This window comes from Eleutherodactylus coqui, chromosome 1 (genome assembly GCF_035609145.1).
Source record: "Eleutherodactylus coqui strain aEleCoq1 chromosome 1, aEleCoq1.hap1, whole genome shotgun sequence".
NCBI lineage: Eukaryota > Metazoa > Chordata > Amphibia > Anura > Eleutherodactylidae > Eleutherodactylus > Eleutherodactylus coqui.
In genome coordinates this window covers 384,320,004-384,346,125 of record NC_089837.1, presented here as the reverse complement: position 1 = coordinate 384,346,125, position 26,122 = coordinate 384,320,004, and the positions used below count along the sequence as shown (strand labels likewise).

Below are 26,122 nucleotides of genomic sequence, written 5' to 3'. Positions count from 1 at the left end.
CCCCAAGGGTATTTACGAAAATACTACCAGCAGTGATGGCACTACTCCATGCAAAGGGTATAGCGGCCATACCATACTGGACGATGTGCTAGTAAAAGCACCGTCACGGGACGGCAACATCGGGAGTTTACGCGTCACGAGGGAAACTTTCGAAGAATTTGGCTGGATAATAAACCGCGACAAATCGCGCCCAATACCAGCACAACATCTAGAGTTCTTAGGCATGATATTCGACACCAGCCAGCACCACGTTCTACTACCTCAAACAAAAGTAGACAAGCTTCTACACGGTGTTCAGTCTCTAATGCAGAAGAGAACGTTGACCATCAGGCACTGGATGAGTATTCTGGGCCAGATGGTAGCAGCCTTCGAGGCGGTCCCCTTTGCCCAGTTCCGCTCAAGGATACTTCAACATCTGATATGGCCCCACTGGAACCAGGTCCACATGGACCCTGGAGCAACGAATCCAGATAACCCCTCAAGTCCAGGATGCGTTGAAGGGGTGTTTGAAATCTGTGAGGCTTCAGGTAGGACGGTCTTTGGGCCCAGAACGATGGATAATGCTGACGACAGACGACAGACGCCAGCCGCTCAGGCTGGGGCGGAACACTGGAGGGCCAGTCTGTTCAGGGAGTTTTGCCTTAGAGAGAAATAATGTTGCACATCAACATCCTAGAATTACGGGCCATTTACCTGACTCTTCGGCACTTCGGGTCCACTCTCAAGAAGAAGGATGTGCGCAGCCAGACGGACAAGGCCACAGCTGTGGTGTTGTCCATGTCAACCATCAAGGGGACACACGGGACACGGCGGTAATGAGCGAGGTAACTCGTATACTGACGTGTGCAGAGAGTCATCTGGACTCAATATCGGCAGTCTACATTCCCGGAGTAGACAACTGGGTGGCAGATTACCTAAGTCGGGAAATGGTGGATCCCGGCGAATGGGGGTTACATCCAGAGGTATTCCAGACGATATGTCAGAAAGGGGGCACGCCAGACGTGGACCTCATGGCGTCCAGACTGAATTACAAAATTCTTCCATTTGTCGCCCGAGCACGGGATCCGCAAGTGGCGGCAAAAGACGCACTGACCATCCCGTGGGGGGGATACAAACTCTTGTACGTATTTCCACCAATCTCTCTCATACCAAGAATCTTAGGGAAAATCAAACAGGAAGGGCGACCAGCGACATTAATAGCGCCAGATTGGCCAAGAAGCTGGTACGCGAGCATCATAGAAATGTTGACCGACGCACCATGGCACATACAGGATCGAAGAGATTTTGCTATCCCAAGGGCTACACCTGGATTCCAGGTCGCTACATTTTGACGGCCTGGCCGCTGAGACCGAGGTATTAAGAAGAAAAGGTGACTCGGAGAAGGTGATTCAAACAATAATACGGGCCAGGAAACCGGCCTCGTCGGCTATTTATTACAGAGTCTGGAAGCATTTCTTCACCTGGTGCGAGGAGCGGCGAGTGCAGCCGATGCAATGTTCGGTGGCCAGAATACTGGCATTCCTACAATCGAGTCTCGAAATAGGATTAAGGGTAGGCTCTCTAAGGGGGCAGGTACCAGCACTGACGGTGCTGTTTTAGAGACCAATCGCAAGCAGAATGGCTGTGCGAACATTCCTGCAGGGAGTTGCCCATACGACACCCCCATTGAAACCACCGGTTCAAGCGTGGGATCTTAATATCGTATCGGAGGCTATGACAGACCAACCGTCTGAACCGCTGAAAGAGATTCCTATGCGGCTACTGACCTGGAAGGTAGTATGCCTGGTCGCTATTACCTCTATTCGTAGGGTCTCGGAACTGGCGGCCTTGTCTATACAGACCCCCTATAGGACTTTCCACCAAGATAAAGTGGTACTGGGACAATCACCAGAATTTTTACCGAAAGTAGTTTCGGATTTCCACATCAATGAAGATATTGTCCTGCCTTCCTTCTGTCCAATGCCAGTACACACGAAGGTCACCATATCTAAGTGGGTAAGGTCCTTGATAACAGAGGCGTATCGTACCTCAGGATGCGCGCCACCATTTCGGGTTACGGCCCACTCCGCACGGGCAGTAGGGGCCTCCTGGGCGGTCCGTCACGGAGCTTCAGCGCGTCAGGTATGTAAGGCTGCCACCTGGATCTTCTTACACACGCTGTCAAAATTTTATAAGGTCCACATATCGATGGACGCCGCTCTCGGCTGGAAGATTTTGCAGGCGGCGGTCCATTGACCTCACGATCAAACCTGTAAATAGCCCACCCAATGTATATTTTGTTTCGGGACTGCTTGTGGACGACCCATGGTTTAGGCTGTGGCCCCCAATGATACGGACGAGATGTAGAGAGAATTTGTTTACCAAGAAGAAGACTATCAGATTCCGTGTAGTAATCTGAGCTCAGGAGAAATACAAATTAATACCAGTAGTATCAAGTGATTTCTGCTTTAATTTTAAGGTGGTCAAAGATTATATATTATAAATGACATCACAGCAAAAGTTTATACCTCCAAGGTGAATAAGGATATATGATAGGCTTAAAATATAAGTGATTAACATAAGTTACACCTCCTTAAGTGTATCTATTACATACAATAAGACCGTCATAAATTCAGGGAGAAGGAAGGCCTGGGAAGGCACCATACAGTCTAGTCACTTCTCCCTGTGTATGTTATACTATAAACATACATGAGTGATTTAATAGACTGTCTTATCTCCTAATCTTTCTTCCTCAGAAGACATGCAGGCCTATAGAAGAGTTTCGTTTAACCCCTTCACTGCTATATATTCCTAGTCTACAATGCAATATAGAATAATTAACTGATACATTGATCTACAATTTTCTTAACACGAGAAACAGATATTTTTGGTATAACTTACCGTAAAATCTCTTTCTCGTCACGTTCATTGGGGGCCACAGCACCCACCCCTTGTTTATTAAGGCGGTTCCTGAACTTTCTGTTCGGTCATTGTTTGGCAGAAAATTAGGCCAAAACATTGTAATTTGGTATGTATAAAATATAATATGTATAATCGTACTCCCACTGGCGTTCCTACTGCTTGCAGACAGACTGATTAGCTGAATGCCTGCAGGGGGGATATAGCCAGGGGGGAGGAGCTAACGCTTTTTTGCTTAGTGTTGCCTCCTAGGGCAGTAGCTATATCCCATGGTTTAGGCTGTGGCCCCCAATGAACGTGACGAGAAAGAGATTTTACGGTAAGTTATACCAAAAATATCTGTTTTGGGCTTTAAAGTTTACGCTTCAAACTATTTGTCCCAACATGTCATCATCTTCTTGCAGTGAAAGCAACCCGATAATCAGATAATTGCTGCAATTCAAACTTCTGGAATAAATAATACAGCAAAAAAAATTAAAAAAATTGGTATCCTAGTAATCGCACAGACCCATATAATAAAGTTATCGTATAATTTTTGTTGCAGTATGTACGCCATAGAAACAAGATGCGCCGAAAGATGGCTGAGTTTAGTTTTTTTTTTTTTTCCATTTCACCCCACTTAGAATTTTTTAAAAAGTTTTACAGTACATTATATAGTACCCTTTTTTAAAAAGTACAACTCGTCCTGCAAAAAACAAGCCCTCAGACATCTACTACAATGGATAAATAACAGTTAAAGTTTTTTTAAAAGGGGGTTGGAAAAAACAAAAATATGGGGGGGAGGAGGGGGGCGTGTTTTTAAAGGGTTAACAATCGAGGGAAATGCAACCACATAAGTTACTAATTTACATAAGGGCTCAGTATTTTCCTTTTGTTCAAATGCCAGACATGCACATTAAGACAACGCACGATAATGTGTATTTTTTAACCCTTTCCAATCCACTGTCTGACCTCTGAAGACATTATGATTTAAGGCTGTACAGCTCCGATGTTGGAAGACATCCGTCGGGGTTCTCTTACTGTATATTGCCAGCCTCTCTGCTGTCGGAACCTATCCAATGTGTCACCTCATGCAGTGCTGGCTTTAGCCAACATATAGCGCCGTTGTATGATGGCAGAAAAAGAGTAAGCCCCCTAGGAAAACCAGGATACAAATTGGATTGGAAAGGGTTAATGCAATTTGTTTGTTAGTCTTCTGCCTTTTTAACCTCCATGTATGAGTTGAGTCTACAAGGATATAAACTTTCGAACATGGTATATATGCTGTGTATTAGCTACTAAGGGGTCAATTTAATTTTGATAGCCAATTTCATTGGCTATTTCTTTAAGACGTTCCTATAAGGCCTCTGTGCGAGCGGAATTAAAGATTTCCTTCCATGTTCTATGGTTCTTACCACTCTAATCATGTATCTTCCTTTGTGTTTTTGTAGCATGCTGTGCTGGAGGATTACTTTCCCGACTCAGAAAACCCTGAAGTCCGTAGCTTGATGGCCGTTTTGGCTGTGATAGGAGGCATAGACAGCCGTTTACGTCTTGGGGGACAAGTGTTACATGATGAATTTGGAGAGGGCACTGTCACCCGAATCACCCCAAAAGGAAAAATCACTGTACAGTTCCATGAAGTGCGCATCAGCCATATTTGCCCTTTAAATCAACTTCACCCAGTAAGTGGAACTATTCGTGTTCTGAAAGTTGCATCATATTTGTACTGTGTGCATTCCTATTCTATCACATTTTATGCAATATGATGCATATGTTCTGTTCCCACATCTAACTTTTTTAATCTTCTAGCTGCCTGTAGTGCCATTCTGTGTGAACAACTTGCCTTTTGCTGATCCAATGCTGTCTGTCTGGGCACAGCTGGTAAACCTGGCAGGGTGCAAGCTGGAAAAGCACAGGATGAAGAAGTCTCCCAGTCAGGGGCTTACAGGTAAAGTCCGATCGGATTCCTTATCTATGACTGAAATGGATAGCCCTAAGTAGTATAATTCTCTAGCTTCTGTAAAGCACAGTATGGGCAGCATCATTACAGAAATGTGATGAGCACTTGCCACCCTCTTTTGCTAGTATGAGTGATCTTCAAAATGCTGCTTTTATGACCTCTGATACTCTGTCGGAAAATGCAAAGCGTCTTGCAACTTTAGGAGTGATTATTGTGATTCAGAATGATTATCCAGTCGATAAAAGCAAGCTTTGACAGCATGGGAAGAGGATTAAATTGATTGTCTCCTTCAAGGGAAAGACATTATAATCAAAGCACAGCTCTGAATGGAGCCACAAATAGCAACTTCTGCTGTTTACTACACTGAGCGTTTAAGTAGTCATCACAGTAGCTCCATAACACCCTGGCTTATTGTCAGCGTTACTTCATTGTTTTACAGACCAAGTGGATTTGGACCGTTTGAGGTGTCAACAGCTGAAACTTTATATACTGAAGGCTGGTTGGGCCCTTCTATCTCACCAAGACCGACTCAGACAAATTTTATCTCAACCATCAGTGCAGGAAATGGGACCAATTCCAGCCGGTATGGACATCTATTCTTTCCAACAAAACTTTTACTTATACAATTAACTGTCCAAATACTGTATTATAAATATGTAGTCTAACTAGTAGTAAGAGCCAAAATTCAATTCAAAAAAGTTTGGTACCGTGTTAGCTAGTAGAGCAAAATGTGTGGTTGTTTGTTTGTTTGTGTTTTTTTTTTTTTTTTAACCCTTCCCCCAGTAGGAGCAACCAAGTAATCTTGTAGATATGATAACTTTTAATGGCTAACAAAAATACATGATGTTAATGCGAGATTTCAGACTTTTACTCTTAGTCCTTCATCAAGGCATGATGAAATTGATCTGAAGAGGATCCATTTCATTATGCCTTGATGAAGGACTAAAAGTAAAAGTCTGAAAGCTCACATTAACATCATGTATTTTTGTTAGCCATTAAAAGGTATCATACCTACAAGATTATTTTGTTTCTCTTACTGGGAACAATCAAATTAAATTCTATTACATTTCTTTGTGTTCTAAGGATTCTTTGCTTTATTTCTAAAGAATTTGTTAGAAAATGTAATTAAAATTAGTACAAGAGAAAAGTGGCGCAGTTGTCCAAAAGCAACCAATAAGGGTGTAAGAGCTGGCCTCTGTTTGCACCAATTTTCCATTTATCTCCTCATGTTTTATATGACCTTTTGGAAGGTTAGATTTACTGTATACTTTTGGGTATATACTGGTGAAAATTGAAAGTCTTCACCCAGAAGAAATTGGAATTTTATGCAACATAGTGGATATGTGTAGAGTCAAAGCCAGGAAAAAATGATCTGACAAAGTTTATTACTGTTCGGTATAGGTTTCAGTAAGAAGTGTGTCCACCACGAACACCTAATAGACTCTTGGATCCTTGCAGGTATTGGATCAATAATTGTTTGGATGTCTTGTCTGGGTATGTCTCCCCATGCCTGCATGACTTGTGCAGTCAGTTGTTGTATAGTTTTGTGGTGGGTGGCCTTTGGACTTAATGCGTCTACTTATGTCATCCCAGACATGCTCCATTGAGGGTAAATCTAGGGACTATGCAGGCTAGTCCAGGGTTGTGACACCGTGCAAGGCATGTCTTGGGATGGCTGCAGCATGTGGATTGGCGTTATCCTATTGGAAGATAGCATTTTGGCTAGTGGTCATGAAGAGTATGATAACAGTGTGTACCACTCTGTCCACATACTGACAGGCAGTCATTGCACCTTCAACAACCAGTCCTGGTGTCATAACTGATTGCCCACCAAACCATGACTCCAGAGGTTGGACCCATGTTGCTTTTTGAAATGGTACAAGAATTGTGCCTTTTCTCCAAAATGCTTACAGATGCATTGATGATTCTCAGTTTCCCCCAGATGGAATCGGGACTGATAACTTAACACAACTGTTGACCATTCATGTGTCCACTTGCTTCTAGCAATATGCCAGGTTAGCAGTTGCCAGCAGTGAAATCGGGTTAACGGAGCACACTGCATGGGGCCATGAATGCACCCCAGCTTCAAGCAATCTTTTTGCAATTATTCATGGGGCACCTCTGACTCCAACCAGTGCTCAGATCCTTGCTCCAGCTGCCAATATATCAGCAACTGCCATTCTTACAACCTGGCAGTCATCACTTGGCATGGAGCGGTCTCGGGTTTGCGAGTACTGGAGCCTTCCTGTGTCTACTAAGTAACCACACTCTGTACTGCCATTGCCCTAGGGCCAGCCTTTTGATTTTATATGATTCCCCTATTTCAACCATGCTAATTGTCCGACTTCTCTCAAAGTCAGACATTTGGGTGTACGGAGTTCGAACTCTGCAATTTTGGCATACCTGGTCACCGACCCTCTGTGGACAAAAGAGGGACCTACTTACATAACACATTTTATGGTCTATAAACTAAAACCATGGAGCATTTTCAATAACAAAGGGCCCCATGATTTGCATACTGATACATGTACTTTATCCAATTTTTAATTTTTCAGTACCTTTCATACGGGGATACTTTGATCCAAGTTTCATAAATCTTTTGGAAATGTCTGGGGGTGGTAACTTCAATTTCCACCTGTTTACCTTTACATTTGGCTACATAAAATATTTTATATTGTGTTGACCTCTGGAAATGTTTTCCTTTTGTAGTAATCACGTAGTAAATCACATCTTATAGACTATTATCATTCAGAAATGCTAACCTCTCATCCGCTAATGCAGTTGTCCTCTACAGACAAGAGGTCCTGATATACATACACATTACAGTATGGTCCACTGAGAAGAATCGAACTTGCGTGATTTAGTTTGTGCAAGGGGCGCTGTATTATAATCAGAATATTACAGTAAGCCAATTTTTTAGGACCTCTACAGAACTAGGAACTGTTGGAAGAAACTAGGCTAACCTGGAGGAAACGCATATAAAAATGTAAAAAAGAAGGCAAGATGAACTAGGAATGGAAAGTTTCCGGTTTTGTACAGCAGTTTCTTCTGCATTTATGCAAACCTAGATATATTTTTATATGATATGATATGATTTAACTAATTATGTCTGAGGGTCCTTTACGTGAAGCAGATCATTGTGGCAACCACATGTGGTTCACCACCGATTTATTTGGGACCCACGGCGTAATCAATAAGAATGTTTGCACCCTTCCTGATTCACGTTCAGAGATTGTGCGCACAATGGAAGAAAATAGACACTGAGACAGACTGTCAGTGTAGAAAGTCTTCCTGGGCTCTGCTTTATTGGTAGGTGTATAGCATCTTTTATAGCGTTATAAGTTAACTGCCCTTTATGGGTATGCTGGAAATTGTGTAAGCAATACGTCATTGGGAATCAAAGCATGTGATTGGGCGGACCAATTAAGGTCTTCTAACATCCGGTCCTGCATGAGCTTCTGTTGTCATGGACGTCCAATATCACGTGGTTTCAGGTGGAATGCAGCAACATCTTGAGTGTTCGATGGAGGGGGCAGGGGCGGGGTGAGCTGTGTGTCGTCAAATGACGCCTGCGGGTTACATGTGAGCAAACTAAAATGTGCCCTGAGGTTATGTCCGTGCATTTCTATCAAAGCTGCATCTTCTGATAACTGTTGGCAGACGGATGTAGCCAGCACATTGTGTTCTGCTGGCTCAGACAGTGAAATAGACATTTTACCTTATAGGTTCTCCGTTACACACCTGCATGTGCCAGTTGAATCAGTAAGTCCAGGTGCAGCACAGGAATTAGCAGTAATCCCCATTAATATACCACAATTATCCGCAGTGTAACTGTCCTCTATCTGAATGGGGTTTGCAGAAATCCAAGCACATGCTGCACAAACAACCCCGTTCAGATGATTGGACCAGATTTTCGGCCACATAACTTTTTCCAACAAACCTGCCATGTGTAAATTCATACTAGAGTTTAGGCTGGATTCAGACGAACATATATCGGCTCTGTTTTCACGCCGATATACGGTGTCCTCATCTGCAGGGGGGGGGGGGGGGAGGATAGAAGAGCCAGGAGCAGGAACTGAGCTCCTGCCCCCTCTCCACCCCTCTGCACTATTTGCAATGAGGAGAGGCGGGGCTAATTATCTGAACTTGGCCCCGCCCCGTCCCACCTTCTTTCATTGCAAATAGTGCAGAGGGGTGGAGAGGAGGCAGAGAGGGGGCGGGAGCTCAGTTCCTGCTCCCGGCTCTTACATCCCCCCCCCCCTCCTGCAGGCGAGGACACCGTATATCGGCTCGGCGTGAAAACCCAGCCGATATACGTTCGTCTGAATCCAGCCTTAGGATGCTTATCTTTGGGCTAGATTTTTCCATTACAAGATTTTTGATTTGACAAACAGTAGCTATTAACAAGTAGAAAACCGTTCGTTGCCAGTCTTCATCTTCGCTAGAGCACAATTTTTTTTGCTGACCGCACACGGCCTTCCTCATACCCCTTTAAGAGACTTACAAGCGTGCATCTAAGTGAGCATTTTTTAGTTTCTTGCCTTTGCCAACCAGTTATGAGTTCTGCCATTTTTAACCTTCTTGCTTAGGACTATCTAGAATTTAATTTATTTTAATTTCTCTTTTAGATGAAGGTGCTGCAGCCACTCCAGACTTTGCAGATATGTCTCCAGAGGGTCCACAGCCTCCAATGATATTGTTACAGCAGTTGCTAACGGCTGCCACACAGCCTTCACCTGTAAAAGCAATATTTGACAAACAGGAGCTGGAGGTAAGTTACTGCTTTATTACTTTTATCATGAGCTATATTAGCCAGCATTCTTCAATATCTAGAAATGAGTTTGCAGAGGGCTTCGCTTAGAGGGAGAGAATTCCCAGACACACTTGAAATTGCTCTGAACTGTTCTATTTGTTTGCCCATTCAGGCAGCAGCCCTGGCAGTTTGTCAGTACTTGGCAGTGGAGTCCACACATCCATCATCTCCACTCTTTGAGGACTTCTGCAGCTCAAGTGAGGTCTCTTCTCCTGTGACCGTGCAGCACATCTGCCCAGCAAAAGTTAAAAAGCGCAAACCGTCTCCTGTACCACCTGTCCCAATTGTTGTACAACTGATGGAAATGGGCTTTCAAAGGAAAAACATTGAGTTTGCTCTCAAGTCACTGTCAGGTGCATCTGGAACAGCTTCAAGTTCTCCAGGTACATGATTGCATCCATCCAATGCTACAATTGGAAATGGCTTATGTTTCTATACACTTTCAGTTACCGGTCTCTACATACACACGTTTATACGAAACCTAAACTATTTTTGTCAACAGGTTAAAGCAAATCTGTCACCATAATATACTTTCCTATGAAGGGCAGCTTGTTATAGTGACGAGACAGCTGGTCTAGTAAACCAAACTGCACAGAAAATTGTACTGTTTGGATTTTCCCAAGATACTTATCACCCATCCATAGGAGGATAGGTGATACAAGTCTGATGTGTGACTGCGGAGACCACCACATATCCTGAGAACTGAGGTCCCACATCCCCATCTTGTCACTGCAGAGTCCCTTCTCCCACCCGCAGTGATGTGAGAATGAATGGAGCTGTGGCCGCGCCGTTCATTTCAGTGGAGCTAACTGAAATAGCAGAGCATTTGTATTTGGCTATTTCCAGCAGTCCCATTGAAATTGAATGGATCGGCACCGCATGTGCACAGCCATAGCTTTGTTCGTTCTCCTCCACGATGTGGGCTTGCTGCCCCCTGGCCCAGCAATGAAAAGGACTGGTCGAAACAGGACCCTTGTTCTTGGAATCAGGGGAGATCTTGGTAGTGAGAACCCCACCGATCTGTGGATAGGTGATTAAAGGTTGACTTTTCTAAAAGCCCTTTTAGGCGTAGAGGCTATAAGATGGCATGCAGAGGACTCATAGATGTATTCATGAGGGAAGTGCTGCTCTGTATCTCCTTGCCACTTTTTGGGCAAGATTCCTACTCTTCCAGTGTGTCCATTGAAGGGGGGGGGGGGTTGTTCTTAGGAGTTTAGTCGTTCACGACCCTCGATGACCCTAAAGGCTCCCTCCGTCCATGTTTTGCACGGCTTCTTTCAGTTGTGATATCCATGCTAGTATCAGCTCTGACAGTATCAGCCATCGTGTCCTTTGGCGGCCGGGTCTTCTTTTGCCACTGGTCTGTCCAAGCATTATAGATTTTTCTAGTGACTCTGCTCACATTACATGGCCAAAATCCGTGAGTCTGAGTCTGGCCATCTTCCCCTCTAGTGATTATATCGGGTCTTATACGATTCAGGACTTCTCTGTTAGTTACGCTCGCCGTCCAGGGCATATACAGCAGCTTTCACCAGCACTACAGCCCAAACGCATTAATCCTCCTGTAGCCAGATGAATTAAGTGTTGGATGAGGCCATGTTTGTGAACAGTTTCCGTTATTGACTTGGTCCTCTGTAGGTGTGGAGGCACTAGTTGGATGGCTGCTGGATCATCCAGACATTCAGGTGACTGAGCTGTCCGATTTTGAGACTGCCTCCGAGGAGTCAGATGAAGAGGTGGCAGAAGAAGTGGAGGATTTGGAAGCTGCCTATCCAGATGTTAGTATTGACTAAAGCTGCCTTATTTGCTTATATTTCTATTCAGTGAAGTGTGGTTGTTTTTTTGTTCTTTCTTTTTTCTTCTCCCCCCCCCCCCCCCCCCCCCTGCATAACTTAATTGAGTGGTTTCCTTGTTTTTGTTATAATCCTCTTGACATGTGTTCCTGCTAATACTTGGCTTGCTTCATTTTTTTCTCTGAACGTTTGCAGTCAAATGGTGCAGTTGTGACAGAGAGCCAGACTTACAAGAAAAGGGCTGACTTCTTAAGCAATGATGATTACGCAGTATACGTGAGGGAGAACATTCAGGTATGTTACATACATGTTGTGTATGAAAAACTGAGACCCACCAAACACTCTAATTCCAGCCTTATTTTGTTAGCGCAGACAATGTTGGGTGGTCTTTAATCTGTATGTGTTTTAAGGTTGGCATGATGGTGCGTTGCTGTCGGACATATGAAGAGGTCTGTGAAGGAGATGTGGGTAAAGTCATTAAGTTAGACCGTGATGGGCTCCACGATTTAAATGTTCAATGTGATTGGCAACAAAAAGGTGGAACCTACTGGGTGCGATATATCCATGTGGAATTACTTGGTGAGCTTTTTTTCTTTGTTTTGTGGTACATCTATTTCGGGAAAGATGAGGGATAGGAGTGACCAGTATATTCTTAAATTCTGCAGGTTTTCCTCCCCAAAGTTCCCATTCCCATATCAAAATTGGGGATAAAGTGAGAGTGAAGGCATCGGTTACAACACCAAAATATAAATGGGGCTCAGTTACTCACAGGAGTGTGGGTGTCGTTAAAGGTAGTGTATCCTAATGCTTTATTCCAAAACGCACCTTGTATATTTCCATTATGTCTCGCTATCAGATATGGTTTATTAATTCTTGGGTGGAAATGTACTTTCTTGGTTAAATATTTCTGCAGCAAAAGTGTCATCGTCCTCCTTCCCCTGTGGAGATTTTCGCTAAGGAGGTCTTCCCACTTAAAAGACAGGTGGTATATTGCAAGGATATAGAACCAATGTCTGATTGTTAAAGGGGTTGTCTCGTGAAATCCAGTGGGGTTATACACTTCTGTATGGCCATATTAATGCACTTTGTAATATACATCGTGCATTAATTGTACATTAATTATGAGCCATACAGAAGTTATTCACTTACCTGCTCCGTTGCTAGCGTCCCCGTCGCCATGGATCCGTCTAAATTCGCTGTCTTCTGGCGTTTTTAGACGCGCTTGCGCTGTGCGGTCTTCTGCCTGGTGAATGGGGCCGCTCGTGCCGGAGAGATGGTCCTCGTAGCTCCGCCCCGTCACGTGTGCCGATTCCAGCCAATCAGGAGGCTGGAATCGGCAAATGGACCGCACAGAGCCCACGGTGCACCATGGGAGAAGACCCGCGGTGCATCGTGGGTGAAGATCCCGGCGGCCATCTTGATAAAGGAAGAAAGAAGTCGCCGCAGCGCGGGGATTCGGGTTAGTAATAAACTTTTTTTTTTTTTTTTAACCCATCCCTTGGGTTTGTCTCGCGCCGAACAGGGGGCCTATTGAATAAAAAAAAAAAAACGTTTCGGCGTGAGACAACCCCTTTAAATGTTTAACTGTTGTGACTCTGCCAAATACTATAATGAAGTAGCAGTGCCACACTTAAAGCTTTCATGCTCAGTGACTTTTTCTGGCATTGCTACGTGGTAAACTTTCGTGGGGCCGTCTCCACACTGTTAGGCCTCTGGCACACTAGCTTATGTGGGTCTGTGATACCAACCCAGTATACAGTGTTGGGGCTATGCACACTCCTTTTTTCATGTGTACCGACTGTCCGCATGAGAAAATCCTTTGCATGTCCTATTCTTGTCCGTATCACAGACGAGAATAAGAATGTGCGAATTGCATCAAAATCGTTCAGGCGCAACTTGCACACATAACAAGCGTGCTCCCGGCTTTATAGTGATCAGCAGTTATCACTGCAATCAACTCCCATGTCAAAAACTCCTTTAAAAGGAGTTTTTGACGCAGTCTTCAGCTATTAGGCTGGGTTCACACAGGGCGGATTTGCCGCAATTTCGCCGCGGCAAATACGCCCGCGGCCGCTAATCTCGGGATTAGCCAGCCATGTGGAACGAGATTTCTCAGAAATCTCGTCCACACGGGACGGCTAATCCGCTGCGGTAAGTCAGGCTGAAACGGCGGCTGCGCCCACCGCAGCCGCGGTTTCAAAAGATGCAGCATGTCTATTTACTTTTCTTTTTTGTTTACTTTCGTCGTGGCCGCGCTCTCCTCTATGGAGCGCCGGCCGCAACGGAAAAGCGAGCGGCCGAGCCGCTTCAAAGCCGCGGCGGTTCTCCCGGCGGAAATCTCGCGGTTTTTGCTGCGGCCAAACCGCGAGATTTCCGACTGGAATACTCCCAGTGTGAACCCACCCTAAGTCCTATGTTGTTGATAATCTGACACTGGTTTGAAAACAAAAATCATGAAACGTAGTTGACTATTTAGAGGTAACGCACACAACTGCTTCTTTGTTTTATGGCTTTAGGTTTGATCAATAAAGTGAAAAATGTTTTGAGACATTTTTTATCTTTCTGGTAGCGTTCAGTGCCAATGGGAAAGATGTGATTGTCGACTTCCCTCAGCAGTCACACTGGACGGGACTATTGTCTGAAATGGAGTTGGTTCCAAGCATTCACCCTGGAGTCACGTATGTTTCTTACCTATTTTTGTCTTTGTGCACGCAGATCAAAACTATTTTTTGTGTGGCTGGAATGCCAATTTTAGCTGCTCTGTTTTTACATTTGCTACATTTGAAGTGACTTATAATGTAGCGACAACATTGCATCCTATATAATCTTTTCCTATGTAATAGGCAAAACTTTTTTTTTTTTTTTTTTTTGTCAACAGTTGTGATGGCTGTCAGATGTTTCCTATTCATGGGCCTAGATTTAAATGCCGGAATTGTGATGACTTTGATTTCTGCGAAACCTGCTTCAAGAATCGAAAACATAACACCAGGCATACATTTGGCAGAATAAATGAGCCAGGTACGTAAAATCTGGCTCCAGCTATTACATGCCACATAGCAACATGTTGCTAACTTTTATTTATTATTTTACTACTACTGTTTATTATATATCCATACAATTTTCTTTTCACTTCTTTGCATTAACAGGTCAATCTCCAGTGTTCTGTGGACGCTCTGGCAAACAGTTGAAGCGGCGGCACAGTGGTCAGAGGGGCATGTTGCTGGATGATTGGTCAAGAATTGTAAAAAATTTGAATGTCTCCTCCTCTGCAAACCAGGCGTCACGTCTTATTGATGGTAGCGATCAGTGTTGGCAATCCTCTGGCTCCCAGGGCAAGGCAAGTTAAATGGACATTGCATAACCATATCTAATATAAAAGAACCTGTAGGCTTTTTCTTGCATCACACTTTGCCCCCTTTGCGTAACCTTTGGTGGATGATTTTGGTGTCATTAGATTTGTGACATCCTCACCACCGCCGTAAAATCATAAAGTTTGAGTTTGATACATTTAGTGACCGGTCAGGCAAGGTTAAAGTTCTTATGTTAAGTCTAGTTGCAGCGCCGCTAGGGACAGTGAGAGGGGGAGACTTGCTACACACAGGCATATATAGTGGTCTACAGCTCAGTGACCGTATTCTTTCTCTGTAGTAGAGCCAATCTGTAGAGTATACCAGAAATGCAGGATATTACCGCAGGATGCCGTGAAATATATGGGGGGGTTCCACTGTAACATACTATACGAAGTGGTGTAATATACCAACATGCAATATACACTAATTGACTGTTGCCATTTCCCCAAAACGCGGAAGACCTGTGGGCAGCGAACAGTTCAAGCAAAATCCTCGACTCAACAGTTCCTAAGGCCTCATGTCCACGGGGAAAATCAGGCACGCTCCGGATCCTTCCTTCGATGCGGCGTCATCTTCTCTGCGTCGTGGCCGGATCTTCTTTCTTCGGCCCGGTGGATGCGCAGGATGACGTCGGTGACGTGCCCCGCGCATGCGCCGTCCCGAAGCAAAATGATCCGGCCGCGACTGAGAGAAGAGGACGCGGCGGCGAAGAGAAGAAACGGAGCGGGTGAGTAAAATCTGATTTTTGTCTCCCACGGATCCGGATGGCTTCCATAGGCTTCAATAGAAGCCCGCGGGAGCCGTCCCCGCGGGAGACCCGCATGAAAATGGAGCATGGTCCAGATTTTTTCATGCTCCATTTTTAAAAAAATCACTTTTATTGACCATCCGTGGGTATTTATCTACCCCGCGGGTGGTCAATGCATCCCTATGGGATGCGGATCCGCGGGCAGGAGAAGAGTTAAAATCTGCTGCGGATTTTAATTCTTCTTTTGCCCGTGGACATGAGCCCTAAAGCCTTTACAACCACTTTTCCAAACCTTTTATGTTCACGTAGCGACTATCTCGTCAATCTAGTTTATAGTATACACATACCATTACATTTTTTTCCGAAAAAATCTTTCTGTAGGCATGATCTCTTTGTGCTTGTTTCTCCCTAAAGGAGAGGTGGCTATTGTTTCTGTGGGGAACATTGTTTTGGTTTTTTGAGTTATTGAGTCTCTTCTGTCCCTACAGCACTGGATCCGGCTGGAGGTCTTTCCAGATGTTTTGGTGCACAGACTAATGATGATTGTGGACCCTGCAGATAGTAGCTATATGCCTTCTCTCGTTGTGGTGTCAGGTGAGCAATCTGAATTTGCTTTAATTGTTTTAATGGTTTAATACGATGAAGAATAAACTGCATTTTTTTTTTCAACTTTTAGGTGGCAGTTCCTTAAATAACCTAATAGAGTTAAAAACCATCAACATAAATCCTACCGACATGAGTGTATTACTTCTCAGTGACTGTATGGAGGTAAATGGGCACATCAGCATATTTTGTTTCTTAAATTCTTAATTATGATGTGGGTTGTATACTAATTTACATGTATTTTATGAAGTATCACAGATATATTGAAGTTGCCATAAAGCAGTGTCGGAGTTCGGGAATCGACTGCAAGATCCATGAACTGAGTGTCATAGGGCAAATCCGGGCGGAGGATGAAGACTTGGCAACTGTGCCATTCCTTGCTTCAGATAATGAGGAGGAAGATGATGATAAAGCTAGTACTGGCAGGTGTGTGTGGTTTTATCTCATTTCCTCTGCTGCTGCCTATTTTTACAACTATATATTGCATGTTATGTTACTGCGACTACACGTAAAACATTATAGTCATTGGCTGATTATGCGGCTTCCAAAAAAAAAAAACTGAAGCAGAACTGACAAGCCACAGTGGCGCACAGCACTTTTCTATCTTAATTCTGATTATCACCTATTCAACTTACCAAGCAGACACTGATTGCATTTCCCGGTGATCAGCCTACAATGTGTTTAGTGACACAACTCCTTTAATGATTTGGCATCAATTCTATATAACATTACATACTGACACAGTGCGATTGCTGACTTTGTGATTGACACAATGATGAAGATGTTTGTTTCCTTCTGGGTTTAGCTAAAATAGTTGTTTTTTTCCCCAGCTTTGTTAGAAAAAAGGCAGCTGCTTCTGAATCGGCAACAACAATCAGAACAAAAGTGTTTGTATGGGGACTAAATGACAAAGATCAGCTGGGAGGATTGAAAGGATCTAAGGTAAAGTTGGCTCTTGTAGTGTACTCGCAGCTAATTATAGTCTGTAAATGATCATCGCACTTAAATCTGCAATGTCTTGTAGGAGCCACTGATGGCATTTTCTTTGTTACTTTCGGCATCAGACTTTTTTCATTTGGCTGGTGGCAGTAATCTTTTCAAGACAAGTCTCCTATTCTCTCTGTACCACATTCTTGGTTGCTGTGGGTTTTTTCTTCCCAAACTTTACGCTATAGCGCTCGGTGGTGGAATTTTTTTTTTTACATCCTACAGATTATCTTGGTGTTTGGTATTTGGTATCTAATAGATGGTTTAGAATGAAAAAAAATAATCTGTCACAAGGTCTACAGTTATTTTTGTTTTATATAATCTATATAAACACATTATATAGAACAAGAGGTTTGTACTTGCCGTAAAATCTTTTGCGTCCAAATCATTGGGAGACACAGCACGAAGACTGTGGGTATTGCTATTGTCCCCTGTCACCAGAATGCTCCCTTCCTCCTCAAAGAAGATCGAGTGCCAGGGAAGACTATGCTGGAGCAGTGGAGTATCAGGTCAGAGAGGGATGGGTATTGGCATTTTAGGCTCATCCTGTATCCTGCTTTGTGCAGCAGTATGCAACCAGGGCAGCGTTGGTTGGCAGTGGGCTGTGTAGAGGGGAGCAGGGTGCTGTAGCTTGTAGTGTGTCCTCCGATACAGAGATCCCTTCTGCACCGTCCACCTTTTTTACTTCTTGGTTCTTTGGGCTTTGATCGTGTTGGACTGGGTCTTGTGGGTTGGGGGGCGTGTGTCCATGCTGGGTGTCCCTTTTGGGGGGGGAGAGCTACTGGCACATGGGCTGGGAGGTCTGCGGCAGGCTTGTGCTAACACTGTGGCCTCTGGCAACCGCAATTATGTAGGAAGCATTTCAGCAACTCTTCCCTGCATTTGAGGTTCACAAGATGCTGGTGGGCTTCAGTAATTTAAGCCCCGGCCTCTGGTCTGCTAGATGTGGATGGTGCATGCAGGGACTCATTGTGCGGGTGGGGGTCTTATGGAAGCCGGACATGATAGGTGTCTGCCCGGCACCCAGGCCAGCCCACTCAACTTACTATTTCTCCCAGAGGGATATGGCGTATCAGATACGCCAGGCAGGGAAGTTTAGTTGTGAAGCTGCCCTCGACATAGCTGAGCTTTTTAGCTCATGCTTCGGTGGCTTCAGTAGCCTCTCACTGTACTTTGTGGCTAAAATTTGGGGATGCCTCCTCTAAAAGGTCCCTTACAAGCCTCCGTTATCTTTGTGGGAGACTTTTTAGCACAAAAATGAATGAGATCATCTCTGATGCTACCGGTGGAAAAAGTTCCCACCTACCAGAGGATAGTCCGAGGCGGTCGGTGGTTACCCTGAGGTAAAGAGCCCTTTCATTAATTTATTGCTCCGGAACTCAGACGGTACAGGATTATTGCAAGATCAAAAGCAGCGACCTTCTTTAAAACCCAAGCCCTCCAGGCGCACACGACAACTGCATTCAAGCTTATTATCCTAACCAGGTTTTCTTCCTAGTAACATCCAAATTATTTAGCTAACCCACGGTCTTCAGCTGTGTTCCCCAAGGATGCGAATGAGAAATGTAACTTATTTTTCCCTTGTAATGTTAGAGACCGAGTATTATTATACGACAACTATATTTCTTCCCATACATTAAAAATTCCTTACTTAATGTACTACTCTTTTTCTACAGATAAAAGTTCCGTCATTCTCCGAAACCTTATCTGCTCTCAACGTTGTACAAGTTGCTGGTGGATCTAAAAGTCTTTTTGCAGGTACTTTAAAGTTTGCTCATTTGGCATAACCTTTTGTGTTTTTCTTTTTGTTGTTGTTTGTTTGTTTTTTTAATGATAACAGAAGTACCTTCACAGAACAGCTTGTATTCCTGAGTTGGAAGTCGTGTACTGGCATCCATGTAGCCATACCATATTACAATTGTCTTCCTCTGTATTGAAATTGTATTGTGAAATTGAACGCTGATTGTATAGCTTTAGTCATTTTAATCCCTGTTTGCAGTGACTGCTGAGGGGAAAGTGTATGCATGTGGTGAAGCTACAAACGGAAGATTGGGTTTGGGCATTTCCAGTGGCACCATCCCTATACCTCGGCAAATGACAGCCCTCAGCAATTACGTAGTGAAGAAAGTTGCCGTTCATTCAGGTCTGTAATTTACTTTAGATCTGTTTAGTTAGAATATAAATATCTGCATTACTATGTTTTGCTATTGAATACTATTGCTCTATTTAGGTGGAAGACATGCAATGGCGCTAACTGTGGATGGCAAAATATTTTCCTGGGGAGAAGGAGATGATGGCAAGCTTGGTCACTTCAGCAGAATGTGCGTTTCTTTGTATGTGTTGTTAAATATTATATACTGTTTTAATATGAGGAATTAATACGGCTGAAATGACTTTATAATTCATGGATAAATCAAAGATTAAGGTAATTTTCTGCTTGTGTTTTACTTTTTCATATTGTAGTATCTCAATTTACAGGCGACCCTTTTTTATGTTAATATAGGAACTGTGATAAACCAAGACTAGTAGAGGCTCTAAAAAGCAAACGCATCCGAGACATCGCCTGTGGCAGTTCCCATAGTGCTGCTATTACATCCAGTGGGGAGCTATATACGTGGGGTTTGGGCGAATATGGCCGCTTGGGGCATGGTGACAATACAACTCAGCTGAAACCTAAAATGGTAAGACCACAGTTCCTAATATGTATCTACTCCTAGTATGGTTTTCTACTGGCGCCAGTAATATTTGTCATGAAGATCTATGACTTATGTGTAATAAAGGCTGTTTAATCCCCAACTATAACACGTATGATTGTAGAATGCCCCCCCCCCTTCCCTTCAACTTTTTACAGTTCCCTTCTTTGTATTATTGTTCAATGCCTCTCTGCACCTTAATTGCATTGCCCTTTAGTTTCTACTCTGACTATCACTTCTGACTACTTTTCAGGTAAAGGTACTCTTGGGCCATAGAGTCATACAGGTTGCATGCGGAAGTAGAGATGCACAGACACTGGCTCTGACTGATGAAGGTATGTTCATATTTGGACCCCAATCAATTTGGAGGCAAGAGCATGCTTGAATGCTTTCTCTGGATTTCAAAATCTCAAATACAGCCTTTTTCTTTCTTTTTTTTTCTTTTAGAGGTTTTAACTTTTTTTCTTTTTTGTTCTGGTATGTTATTTTGTGAGGAAAAATATATAATTTATGTATTTGCTGCAGCCCATGTCAGCACTATGCATAGTTAATGATAGTGTAAATACATTCCCTTTTTAAGCATGCACTTCATTCTTCTCACATGTCACTTCGTAATTTTTGTGCACTTGCTCCTCGTTCACACAGCGCACTCTAATATTTTTTAAGATTTATATACTTCAGAATCCTGACATTGCAATAATGTTCCCCATTACGTGGCCCTTCACTCTCTCCGGAGCTCTAGAATACACTTGAAATAGGTTTTTAATGGATTTAGAAGAGTTTATATAATTAAAGTTCATTTAACTGACCTCCAAATGTGCCCCAAATTACTTTTCTGTTTGCCATTTAGCACTTTCTCTTACATAATGCATATTTATAATTTGCTTTGTTTCCAGGACTTGTCTTCTCTTGGGGTGATGGAGATTTCGGGAAGTTGGGCCGTGGAGGAAGTGAAGGATGTAATGTCCCTCAAAACATTGAAAGACTCAATGGTCAAGGAGTATGCCAGATTGAATGTGGAGCTCAATTTTCATTGGCATTAACGAAATCTGGTGTCGTCTGGACATGGTAATTGGCAAATATAGATCGTGAAAGCGTAGAATTATAAATCTACCAGAATTTCTTTAATCGGTTTTATTGAAACTTTGAAAGTTTAATACAATAAAGAAAATCTATACTAAAGGCGAGGAAAGGTTAGGTCTCATGGCCTATTGAACACTATACCAAAAAGCAGAGCAGAACAATTTGTCTACAACTTGCTGATACAATATCCATTCCAGCAAGAACAGAAATCCAATATTACAACACTTCATAATATTGGGTCATTAACTAACCAATCAGATTTCGCATCTTCCCAACTGGATCTGCATTTGTCATAAGTGGCCTGTACACAGGAAAGAAGACCATGCAGAAGTCTCGAGAGTATGACATGACTGTCACTAAACCGAGACAAGGTAAAGAAGGGAAGGGGTAAGATGAAAAAGAAATAAGGCAAAGTGTAGAAAAATGTGAGAGATCCTACAGGCTTTAAAGGGGTTCTGTCATTAGAAAAACAAAATTCTATACTTCCCTATTCCTCCCCAGGCAGGCTTCTTGCCACATCTTCTCCATGCCGATCTTCTCCTGGCTCCTGCAGTCCCCCGGGTCACCTCACCTCCAGCCGGAGGAATTTTTTTTAGGTGACAAAGCGTCCATTCTCTGAAGTCTCCTTCCTGCAGGGCAATGTACTCTACGTCATTAGTGACGAATGTTCATAGCCTAGCAGGGAGTGCCGAGCTATTGCAGAGACTGCGCATGTGTGCTGTTCCTCTGCAATAGTATATGAGCTTTCGCTGTAAGACCTGCGCAGACTCATCAATTGATCAGCATTCCTTCGTAGGCAATGAACATTACATCACTAGTGATGTAAACTTCACTGACCTGCTGGAAGAAAAATGGGGAGAATGCACTCATCATAACAGAGGATCCAGACAGCTGGAGGTGAGGTGTCTTGGGGGACTGGAGAAGCTTAGTCAGAAGAAGATGCGGCTAGAAGACTGCCTGGGAAGGAATAGGTAAGTATTGAATTTTTTTTTTTTTTTGTCAATCAAGAGAATCCTGGAACTAAATCCACTGCAGCCAAACCTGTAGTCATCTCTATGGCACCAGTATATTTAGCTTTCAAGTCCTCCATCCAATAAAATGGGATTCATGGTGCCATTCCTCCAAAGTAGGCACCTGGGAGGAACACCAGTGGCAAGGAATTCCTGCTCTAGCAATTCTGCTAGAATGTGATTTGTAATTTTGTAAGTGGCTTGCATAATTGTGTACAGACATATGAAAGTTCCATGCTTGAGAGGAAGGTACAGATGTCTCTTCAGCAGTTTTGTGGGACACTGTGGGGAATAGCAACACCCCTCTCTCCAAGTCATATTGTGTAAGCTGTAGTTCCCTGCACAACTGGTGCCTTGGAAGCAGCACTGTGCAGGACAAATCGGTGAGGAAGCCTCACAGCGTTTGACAGGGTGTTCAGGATTTTTAGTACTTTTGATGGCAAGAGTAACGCTACATGCTGTGCTGTTTCTGCCATCAAGTGTCAACCCCAGATGGAGGCTCAAATGCTATGGTGAACAAAGCCCGAAATGGATGGATTCAAGGGTGGAGATTTACTTTACATACTGTAAAAATTTAAACCTCAGTTCTGCGCAAATTGGTTCCATCACTGATGCAGAAAATATTGACATTCTTGCATAATATTTCAGGGGTAAAGGAGACTACTTTCGCCTGGGTCATGGCACTGATGTCCATGTAAGAAAACCACAAGTTGTTGAGGGTCTGAGAGGAAAGAAAATTGTTCATGTTGCTGTTGGAGCACTTCATTGTCTTGCGGTAACTGACACTGGACAGGTGAGAGAATTTGCAGTCCTCTACTTTGCAAGTTTTGTAACAAAGTGTGTGTGTGTGTGTGTGTGTGTGTGTGTGTGTGTGTGTGTATACATATATATATTCAGTATTTTATCCTTTCCCACAGAATGTGGTCATTAACTATCCAAACTTTATTTTATATTGGCAGGTATATGCTTGGGGTGACAATGACCACGGGCAGCAAGGTAATGGCACAACAACGGTCAACAGGAAGCCTACTCTTGTTCATGGTCTAGAAGGACAGAAAATAACCCGTGTGGCTTGCGGGTCATCGCACAGTGTGGCCTGGACAACTGTGGATGTGGCAACACCGTCTGTTCATGAACCGGTCCTCTTTCAAACAGCGAGGGATCCACTAGGAGCTTCATATCTTGGTAAGCAAAATTTTTAGTGTTTTAGGCCACATTTCATTTGAGAAAATGATGGACAGGACGGAAGCCAAAAAACCCTTACTATATGGTCAGTGGGGTCTGTTCAAAACGGTTGGATTCCGTCACAGGGCAGATCCATTTGGGCCTGCATTTTGTTTTCCATAATGGAGCAGGAAAATACAATCCTAAACTGAAACTGAATACAAATGTGAAATTGGCATTACTGTACTACACTTACTAAAAACTTTGCTTTACATTAGCAGTCCTACATACATAGTTGGCCATCAGTTGGGGCATAGTTTTGGTTGAATCTCCCCTCTCTCCCAATTTGTAATCAAAGTAAGCTGTGCATATACTTCATTCAATGGGTAATATAGTACTGCTTCCCATAACGAAGAGTTAAGGGCCATTTAGGCACAACGATACCGCTCAAAAGCAATCTTTTGAGCGATAATCATTGTGTGCATTTACATGGCAAGATGATCGCTCAAAATTCGCTCAAACGGCAGTTTTGAGTGTTCACTTTGCATAAGCTCTTAAGTGGCTAAGCTTAAGAGCTTATTAGTGTGTAAATGAAGGCTTCCACAGCGGGAGCGCTGTCTTCTGTATACAGCTGCTGTATTCTCCTGGCGCTCAGTTGGTATCCAGCTGAGCGCTTCGAGCGGAGTATGCAAAAGACAGCTGGAGCGCTGTCTTCTGTATACAGCTACTGTGTTTTGGAGCGCTCAGCTGGTATTAAGCTGAGTGTTCAGAGCGGGGTATGTAGCAGACAACTGGAGCACTGTCCTCTGTATACAGCTCCTTTTCTCTGAGCTTTCAGCTGGTATCCTGCTGGGGCTTCCCAGCAGGATACCAGCTGAAAGAATGTTATTGGTGCCGCCCACTGAGAAATTCAGCGTGCAGCACTGGTAAGGCTCATTGCTTAATTCTAGCTTGCTAGCATGCACGATGGCAGCTCACTTAGACACAAAGATTATCACTCAAAAGATGGATTTTCAGTCAATCGTTGTCTAAATGGGCGCTAACATACCTGCTTGTTTACACTTTTTTTTTTTATATAATGTACGTTGAATTTGAGCCTTGTAAAGCATGCGTGTTTTTTTTCAGGTTACTTATAAAAATGAAGTTGCCGTGTGTCTACATAAGGCTTGGCACTATTTCTAGGATTTCAGATTTTTTTTCTCTAGTTTTCCGCTCTGCATGCTCTCTGTAATTGTCAGTTTTCCCTGTGCTAGTGGGTGGAGACTTATTGCTGGGTCGTCGCTCATACACTGCACACACAAGTTCCTGCTCCTCTATTTCTTTGTAGCACACCTTAGAAGCAGCAGCATGGAGGACTTGATATAGCAGTACTGAGTATTGTAGATGCGCATCTATCACTGGGGTGAGATAGAAGGCTTAGTAGTGCCTTTAGCAGACTTCTGTTAGCAGCATGTAAGATAATCTCCTAATGAGCGGATCCACTTCAAGGTTTGTTTTAGTATGTTTCAGAGTGAATGTTCAGTTCAGAAGGTATGGGAGATGAAAAGTAGCTGATAACATGTCTTTTGGTATGTTTTGCTCAAAAGATTAGAACTTAATTCCAAAGGGCTCACTTAGGATTTTTGCATTGTTTTAATTATAAATTGTGTCAGATTTGTTATCCAAGTCACAATTAGACATCCACAGCCTAACTATCAACACATAAACCATTGTACCATTCATGTCTTTTATTAAACACATTGAGTAAACCTCTACAGTACAGGGAGAAAAGAGTTTAAAGAGGTTTACTGGACAAAAACTACTACTGACTGTCAGACTAGGTCAATTGTGAATCGTCAGTGATCCCCTCCCCTACTTGAGTTATGCATCATAGGGACTGGAGAGGAAGTGCCCTACCTGACTTAACTTGGGGCTGCTTGTCTTCTGTATACAGCTGTTCTCTTCTCGGAGCGCCCAGCTGGTATACAACTGATTCCTCCAAGTGGGGTATGCAGAGAAGACCAGCTGGGCCGCTTGTCTTCTATATATATATAGCTGTTCTCCTCTTCTCAGAGCACTCCTCTGGTATACAGCGGAGCGCTCTGAGTGGGGTATGCAGAAGAGCGGCTGGAGCGCTTGTCTTCTGCATACCTGTAATTTGTTCTCTAAGCGGGATACCAGCTGAAACAATAGTATCAGCGGTATCCCGCTGAGAACTCAGCAGGCGGACCTGATAAGGCTCATTGCTGACTTTTAGCAAGCTGGTTGTTAGAAAAAAGGCATGGCCTTGTATTTAGACACAACGATTATTGCTCTAAAGATGGCTTTTGACCGAATTTTGAGTGAATCGTTGCGTCTAAATGGCCCTTAAGTGTTTTGTGATTTCGAGAAGTCAGGTCATGTTTTATCAGTAATCCATGCAGAAATCCACAGAATTTCAAAGGATTCACTTTTTCGTGCAACCACAGTAGATTTCATTAACCTAAAGAACTGGATACAAATAGTGATAAATCTGCAATTAATCTACCAAATGACCCTTCTTAAAAGGCTTCTTTTTTTTTCCTTTATAAAGGTGTACCTTCAGATCCCGAATCTTCATCCTCTTCCAGCAACAAAATCATTGGTGTGAACAATACCAAGTCAAACCGTCCTTCCCTTGCAAAGATTCTTCTGTCTATTGATGGGAACCTGGCCAAACAACAAGCACTGTCTCATGTTCTTACTGCATTGCAGATTATGTATGCCAGGTAGGAAGTCTATTACTGACAGCTTTTATTTTCCCATGAAGAAGTGTTCAGAGAACGTCTTTATAAAGCAATTTGCATTTAAGCAAGTTTTTGTTAGTGATCTGGAATTCCCAGTTCAAATGTATTATATGGTAATCGTTCTGTGGTTGTACCACTGTACACAATTACAATTGTACCCAGAAGAAATCTGTTTGCGATACAATCTGTGAAGAAGAAAAGAAGCGGGAGAAACTTTACCCTTTGAGGAAACTAATCACCGTTTGGAGATTAGGATTTAGCGAAAGCCCATTTTCTATAGACAGATTTTCAACT

The 26,122-nt window shown here is 43.3% G+C and overlaps 1 protein-coding gene across 4 annotated transcripts in view; it reads left to right on the top strand.

Annotated features, from left to right (window-relative positions):
- HERC2 (HECT and RLD domain containing E3 ubiquitin protein ligase 2) overlaps positions 1 to 26,122 on the top strand; it is a 148,725-nt gene that overhangs the window by 82,662 nt on the left and 39,941 nt on the right. For 3 of the 4 annotated variants that reach the window (XM_066579316.1, XM_066579336.1, XM_066579307.1), the window contains exons 42-67: positions 4,329 to 4,562; positions 4,690 to 4,828; positions 5,280 to 5,423; positions 6,242 to 6,298; positions 9,469 to 9,611; positions 9,766 to 10,036; positions 11,292 to 11,431; positions 11,642 to 11,740; positions 11,857 to 12,025; positions 12,112 to 12,237; positions 14,016 to 14,124; positions 14,325 to 14,464; positions 14,593 to 14,783; positions 16,033 to 16,138; positions 16,221 to 16,312; positions 16,398 to 16,573; positions 16,978 to 17,089; positions 18,811 to 18,892; positions 19,134 to 19,277; positions 19,365 to 19,455; positions 19,638 to 19,815; positions 20,081 to 20,162; positions 20,724 to 20,895; positions 22,569 to 22,713; positions 22,880 to 23,105; positions 25,636 to 25,810. In XM_066579316.1, coding sequence (XP_066435413.1) covers positions 4,329 to 4,562; positions 4,690 to 4,828; positions 5,280 to 5,423; positions 6,242 to 6,298; positions 9,469 to 9,611; positions 9,766 to 10,036; positions 11,292 to 11,431; positions 11,642 to 11,740; positions 11,857 to 12,025; positions 12,112 to 12,237; positions 14,016 to 14,124; positions 14,325 to 14,464; positions 14,593 to 14,783; positions 16,033 to 16,138; positions 16,221 to 16,312; positions 16,398 to 16,573; positions 16,978 to 17,089; positions 18,811 to 18,892; positions 19,134 to 19,277; positions 19,365 to 19,455; positions 19,638 to 19,815; positions 20,081 to 20,162; positions 20,724 to 20,895; positions 22,569 to 22,713; positions 22,880 to 23,105; positions 25,636 to 25,810 — 3,743 coding nt within the window. The remainder of the gene's footprint in view (positions 1 to 4,328; positions 4,563 to 4,689; positions 4,829 to 5,279; positions 5,424 to 6,241; positions 6,299 to 9,468; positions 9,612 to 9,765; positions 10,037 to 11,291; positions 11,432 to 11,641; positions 11,741 to 11,856; positions 12,026 to 12,111; positions 12,238 to 14,015; positions 14,125 to 14,324; positions 14,465 to 14,592; positions 14,784 to 16,032; positions 16,139 to 16,220; positions 16,313 to 16,397; positions 16,574 to 16,977; positions 17,090 to 18,810; positions 18,893 to 19,133; positions 19,278 to 19,364; positions 19,456 to 19,637; positions 19,816 to 20,080; positions 20,163 to 20,723; positions 20,896 to 22,568; positions 22,714 to 22,879; positions 23,106 to 25,635; positions 25,811 to 26,122) is intronic. The other variant, XM_066579327.1, reaches the window with a different exon arrangement.